Source organism: Bombus huntii, chromosome 10, assembly GCF_024542735.1.
Source record: "Bombus huntii isolate Logan2020A chromosome 10, iyBomHunt1.1, whole genome shotgun sequence".
NCBI classification, from domain to species: Eukaryota; Metazoa; Arthropoda; class Insecta; order Hymenoptera; family Apidae; genus Bombus; species Bombus huntii.
In genome coordinates, this window is record NC_066247.1 from 9,857,482 (window position 1) to 9,864,495 (window position 7,014).

General features: G+C 52.1%; 1 protein-coding gene across 1 annotated transcript; it reads left to right on the forward strand.

Annotated features, from left to right (window-relative positions):
- The first annotated feature begins 1,192 nt into the window (after positions 1-1,192).
- Positions 1,193-6,757, forward strand: LOC126870559 (uncharacterized). Its single transcript, XM_050628379.1, has 2 exons — positions 1,193-2,315; positions 2,883-6,757. The coding sequence occupies exons 1-2, from the start codon at positions 1,193-1,195 to the stop codon at positions 6,755-6,757; spliced, it is 4,998 nt and encodes a 1,665-aa protein (XP_050484336.1).
- The last annotated feature ends 257 nt before the right edge of the window (positions 6,758-7,014 follow it).

Below are 7,014 nucleotides of genomic sequence, written 5' to 3' on the forward strand. Positions count from 1 at the left end.
AACACGAGAGAGGTTTCTACTTAATATTTCCATTTCGTTAGCGCGTTTTCTATTTTCTTTGTTACGACGCCTAAAACATCTGCACGCCAGCCCGCGCGACCGGACAACAACCGACCTACGTAACGGCACTTCGACCCTCAATAAACCTAAGGACCCACCATAACTTTCACTTCCCTGCATTGTTTCGCCATATGTCTTCAATCCGATTGTCTTGAAGAATTGCTAAAACCTAAAAATATGCTCGAAACACAGTCGGTTTTAGAGGTGTCCTTGGGTTTATTAGTCGCCTTTAAAACACGGAGAAAGCGGGTATGCACCCATTAGGAAAACCCGAATAGCCCTGTAATAAAACAGGCTAGGTTTTCTCATACACACAGTCATTTACGCACCACGATGGTAGAAGTCTCCCTACTCATCCCTTCGAGCAGTAGTGCAGCATGACCAATCGACACCGCGGTTCGTTACCCTCACTTTTCCTAACGGAAGTGGGACCAACGAATCCGCGTTCTTTAGGCACAGGGGCACACCCACACCGAACTTTCTTCCGTATTAAACAAAAGAGCGACAAACAGTCTACCACCTAAAGCCTAACGCGACAGTCTACCCACTAACGCCTAACGCGACGGTCTACCAACTAACGTCTAACGAGACAGTCTACCAACTAACGCCTAACGAGACAGTCTACCAACTAACGCCTAACGCGGCAGTCTACACCTAGCGCGAGAGTCGCATACTTCACGCAAATCCTTTTGTAACTAAGTGCTTGGAAATATATACTTTATAATACTGTGAATCCCAGTGTTATACCAACTCAATCACCCCTTATTATCCCACCGGAAATCAGGGGATCGATCAATTCGTGGTGTCGATTGTCATAATCGTAACGGGGATTTACGACCCCCGTTGACGACTCTCCTCGCGAGTACGTCTCCCCGCGATTGGTCGAATCTACATGGTCCTTCGAGCCGGATCTCGTGCCACCAAAAAGTGCACTGACCAGTGACTATACAGTGTCGCGTGAGATCCAAGTTCCAACCACTTAGTCAACTGAGCAAGGGAACCGCCATCGGAGAGAAGCACCTCCGTCGCGCAGCATCTACACGAGCCCACGCCGCATCGTAACGATTAGCAACAGAATCCCAGATCAACGTCCATTTGATCAAGGTAAGGGCGTTCATTATCAAAATCAAACATGGCCCAAGCTGAATCAATCAGCACGTTACGGCGGAGACGAGGCGTCCTAGCCCGTCGACTTGCAACCATAAGGCGCGAACTCGATGAGTACGAAGCGTCTGGGAAGGCAAACAGAATCTTCCTAGCATCTTGCCGCAGCTCGTTCGATGAGCTTTGGAGGAGGATACTCGAGGTTCAAGAAGAGTTAGGTGTGGTAGATGAGGGGGAAGATGCGCGGGTAGATTCGTTATCGCAAGAGCATCGGGAGCTTGACATGCGGTTCCGAGAGCTCTTTGAGCAAATATCAGCAACAACCCCGTCGACTACAACAAGAGGTGAGACGTGCCGGAAACCAGAGCCGCCCACCGTTCCAGAGGTCCGCGTGCCCCAATTCGACGGTGCCCTCGAGAATTGGACCTATTTCTACGACACGTTCACATCCATAGTGGACCGTAACGAAGGTTTGACGAATGTCCAAAAGTTCCAGCATCTACGCTCATCTATAACTGGACGGGCCGCACAGAGTATCCAGTCATTAGAACTCACAGAGGCCAACTATTCCATCGCGCTTGATACACTGAAGGACAAGTTCAATTGCCCCCTCCAAATCTGCATGCGCCATTGGAATCTGATGCGCAATTATCCGGAAATCAAAAGGGAAACTCCAGAGGCCCTAGAGGATTTGTTGGAAACCATCAGCGTAAATCTAAAGGCGCTCGAACATCTAAAGGAGCCCGTCACTTCAAACATAGCGATGATCGAATTGATCGCGTCGAAGTTGCCCGCGTCCAGCCTGCGTAAATGGCAACGCACACTGCCCCGCCAAAAGGTGCCATCCTATCAGCATCTGATAGACTTTCTCAAAACACGGGCGAACGGGACTCAATTCCTCTCTAAAGAGAAGGAATCAAAAGGGTCAACACACAAACACCGCAGTCAGCGAACAACCATACCGCATGGGCGAACCCTTGCTACAACCAGCAGAACGGTGGTGTGTCCGACCTGCAACGGACATCACGAGATCAGACACTGCAAAATATTCAAGGCCAAATCAGCGACCAAACGTTTTCAAATCGTGAAGAAGGCATCGTTGTGCATAAATTGCCTAGGCACAGGACATTCGCCGACACAGTGTACATCGGGTTCGTGTCGTATCTGCGGTCACCGACACCATACGTATCTACACCGCGAAAAAACCCAGGTAGATTCATGGTCGTCGAGCGGTCGATCTTCGAGCGGTCGATCGTCGAGCGGTCGATCGGGGAGCGGTCGATCGGCAAGCGGTTGGTCGCCGAGCAGTCGGTCGTCGGACAGTCGCTCATCGAGCGGTCGGTCGTCGGGCAGTCGCGCATCGAGCGGTCGGTCGTCGGGCAGTCGCGCACCGAGCGGTCGGTCGTCGGGCAGTCGTTCATCACACAAGCGAGCCTCCACCGAACAATCCCCATCGGGATCATCGAAGTCGCGGTCGTCCCACAAATCGAGGCGAACATCCGATACTTCACGGAAGCATACATCTTCGGCTCCAAGAGGTACGAAAGAGCATTTCTCATACGAGTCACGCTCAGCCCGGATCCGGAACACCACCCCAACCTCTTCATCCAAGTCCCAACCGGGGCAAAACTGACTGTCCGAGACTACGACAGCAAGGGGGATCGGACTAACAAACACATCTCCCCACACCCCTCTGCATCATGATCTGTTGGCCACAGCACAGATCAAGGTTTTGAACAAACAGGCACAACCAATCCGAGCCCGAGCCTTACTCGACACTGGGTCGAGCATGAACTTCATGACCGACCGGCTCGCGAACTCCCTCGGTATAAGGCAAAGGAGATGTGCGATCCAGATCGGAGCCCTCGACAATTTGAGCACCACGGCAAAACGTTACACCACGGCCACCATCACGTCGACGGACGGCGAGTACAAGAAGACATTGAGATTTCTTGTTATCCCGGCCATATCGATCCTCGTACCAAGCGAGCCCATCGATCCCTCGAGTCTGGGATTACCCAGAAATATTCATCTAGCCGATCCACAATTCCATTGCCCAGCCCCGATCGATGTATTACTTAGTACCGGATCAACATTCGCGTCGCTGTGCATCGGGCAGGTCAATCTGGCACAACCAGGCGAACCTGAACTACGTCTACAAAAAACACGCTTCGGCTGGGTAATCGGGGGGAGTCCCACGTCCCAAACCGCGATAAATACGTTCCACGCAACCACAACGGCTCTGCAAGAGGACCTCGCACGGTTTTGGGAGATCGACGAGGGACCGGCCACTACTCATCTTTCGGAATCGGAACGACTATGTGAAGAACATTTCCGAAACCATGTCCGACGAACCAAGGAAGGCAGATACATCGTTGCATTACCGTTCAACGAAAAGCTTTCCTCACTAGGGTCATCGAAGGCCACTGCAATGAGCAGGCTCGCCTCTCTTCATCGCCGATTCCAACGCGACAAACAATATGAAACCGCGTATAGTGCTGTGATTCAAGAATATTTAGACTTGGGTCACATGACAAAGATCAACAAGGATCACGCCACCGACCACGGATATTATTTACCACATCACGGCGTGACCAAGGAATCGAGCGACACCACCAAGCTACGGGTTGTGTTCGACGGCTCAGCTTCAAGTACCACGGGAGTGTCTCTAAACGACGCCCTTCATACGGGTCCGAAATTACAAGAAGACCTGAGGAACATCCTATTGAGATTCCGGTCATTTCAATATGTCCTTACCGGCGACATCGAGAAGATGTACCGCCAATTCCTCCTACGTCCAGAAGATCGTCCCTACCAAAAGATTCTGTGGCGTGCCGACAACGGAGAGATCGAAACTTACCGACTCAACACCGTAACGTTCGGTCTATCCGCAGCCCCGTATCTGGCCATCCGATGTCTCAAACAGTTGGCAGAGGACGAGGGACCTCGATTTCCGAGAGCAGCGCAGATCCTACGGCGAGACTTCTATGTCGACGATGCGTTGACCGGAGCCGATACGAAGGACGAAGCCCTATCAATCAGGAATGATCTCACGAGATTACTTAAGCTAGCCGGTCTAAATATCCGCAAATGGGCCTCAAACGATCGGGATCTGCTGAGAGGGCTACCTGAGGAAGACACCAAGCAGAAATTACATCTCGGTGAGTCATCCACGTTAAAAACACTCGGCGTCTTTTGGGATTCAGCCGACGATACCATATTATATTCGGTCAAGACGAACAGTGACACTTCCCGAATCACAAAGCGATCAATCAGCTCAGTCATCGCACAAATATATGATCCACTAGGATTGCTCGCGCCGGTAATCGTTCGAGCAAAGATGATTTTGCAACAAGTCTGGACATTGAAGGTAGATTGGGACGAATCCCTTCCGTCAGACGTACACACAGCATGGATCAAATACCACACCCAATTGCCGTTGTTAAATGCGGTAAGGTTCCCTCGGAAGACCATCCTAGAATCCGCAACGAAAATTGAGCTCCACGGATTCTGTGACGCTAGCGAAAGGGCATATGGGGCGTGCGTCTACGTGCGGACGACTGACCGAAAGAACAATATTTGGACTCGACTCCTCACGGCGCGGTCGAAGGTAGCACCGCTCAAATCGCTCTCCATACCACGTCTCGAATTAAGCGGGGCACTTATTCTGACGTCCTTGATTTCGTCAATACAACAGGCCCTGACGACCAAGATATCGCGAATAGTTTACTGGACTGACTCCACCATCGTACTCCATTGGATCAGGTCTTCGCCGCACACCTTGAAAACATTTGTGGCGAATCGAGTCGCTGAGATACAGACCAAGACCAATATCTCCGACTGGCGTCATGTGCCTACCGACGATAATCCAGCGGATCTCATCTCCCGAGGCCAGACGCCCAAGGAATTCCTATGTCCGTCCATTTGGAAAAACGGGCCAAGGTGGCTCCTGCAAAGCGAAAGCTATTGGCCGGTTTGGAGCCCGACACCGGTAGTCGACCTCCCGGAGCAAAAGAAGACGATCTGTCTGAGGACGAGTGTTAACGACAACACTCTCCTCCATCGCTACTCGTCTTGGCCAAGACTAATAAGAATCGTCGCCCGGTGTCTTCGATGGAGACATAAGCAACACCGAACTGCCCATCTCACCACAGACGAGCTGACCGCAGCGCACAACAGGCTAATAAAAATCTTACAATCCCAGCATTTCGCGCCTGAAATTCGGATCCTCCAAAAAAATCGAAGCGAGGACGTTGGAGGGAAACTACAGCCATTAAACCCCTTCCTCGACGAAGATGGGCTACTCCGGGTAGGAGGGCGACTAACCAACTCCGCCATACCCTTCAGCCAAAAACACCCGATCATCCTACCGAAATCCCCGGTGACAGAGCTGATTATCGAGCAAGAGCACCGGAACAATCATCACACAGGGACCCAAGCTACCCTATACGCGATGAGACTGCGCTATTGGCCGATCGACGGCCGTAGCCAGGTATGGCGCACTCTCAGACGGTGCGTCCGCTGCTGCAGAGCCAACCCTCCACCAGTGGAATACTTGATGGGTGATTTGCCAGAGGCGCGTATTACCGAATCGCGGCCGTTCACGAACGTCGGAATCGACTACTGCGGCCCATTCTACATCAAGGAGAGGAGGGACCGCAACCGACGTAAAATCAAGACGTACGCCGCCATATTCGTTTGTCTGGCGACAAAGGCGGTCCACATAGAGTTAGTCAGCGACCTAACCACCGACGCCTTCTTGGCCGCGCTACGCCGTTTCATCTCGCGGCGAGGATACTGCGCAACGATCCTCACCGACAACGGCACCAATTTCGTCGGGGCTAATCGGGAGCTGCAAGAACTCCGGACCCTATTGCAGTCCGACGACCACCAGGATAGGGTACAGAATTTTCTCGTCGACCGACAAATACAATGGCGTTTTAATCCTCCGAACTCACCACATTTTGGCGGCTTATGGGAAGCCGCAGTTAAATCGTTCAAACGCCATCTCATCCGCGTGGTCGGCACGGAGCTCCTGACCTTTGAACACCTCAACACCCTTGTGATCGAAATTGAGGCCATTCTCAATTCACGCCCACTGACTCCCATCTCCTCCGATCCGAAAGATCCCCCTGTCCTCACTCCCGGTCATTTTCTAATCGGTGATACCCTAACCAGTTTACGGGAGCGTGATGTCAGGACAGTTCCATCAGGACGGCTATCCAGTTGGCAGCGCATTCACCAGATTAAGCAGCACTTCTGGAGCCGATGGTATCGAGAATACCTAAACGAGTTAACCCGCCGCAGCAAATGGGACAAGGGCAAACACAACATTCATGAAGGCACCGTAGTAATCCTCAGGGAGGACAACGTGCCCTCTATGCAGTGGCCTTTGGGCCGCGTAATCAAGGTCCATCCAGGAGCCGACGGAATCATCCGGACCGCTACCGTGCAGACGGCAACAAGCATCCTGGACCGCGGCGTCAAAAGACTGGTCCCCTTACCTATCCACCCAGATCCAGACGAGGCCGAACGCCCACACGGAGCGAAGGAGGTCACCAACGACACACCAGACTCCACAGCCAGAATTTGATCGGTGCCCTCTCAACGGGGGGAGGATGTTACGACGCCTAAAACATCTGCACGCCAGCCCGCGCGACCGGACAACAACCGACCTGCGTAACGGCACTTCGACCCTCAATAAACCTAAGGACCCACCATAACTTTCACTTCCCTGCATTGTTTCGCCATATGTCTTCAATCCGATTGTCTTGAAGAATTGCTAAAACCTAAAAATATGCTCGAAACACAGTCGGTTTTAGAGGTGTCCTTGGGTTTATTAGTCGCCTT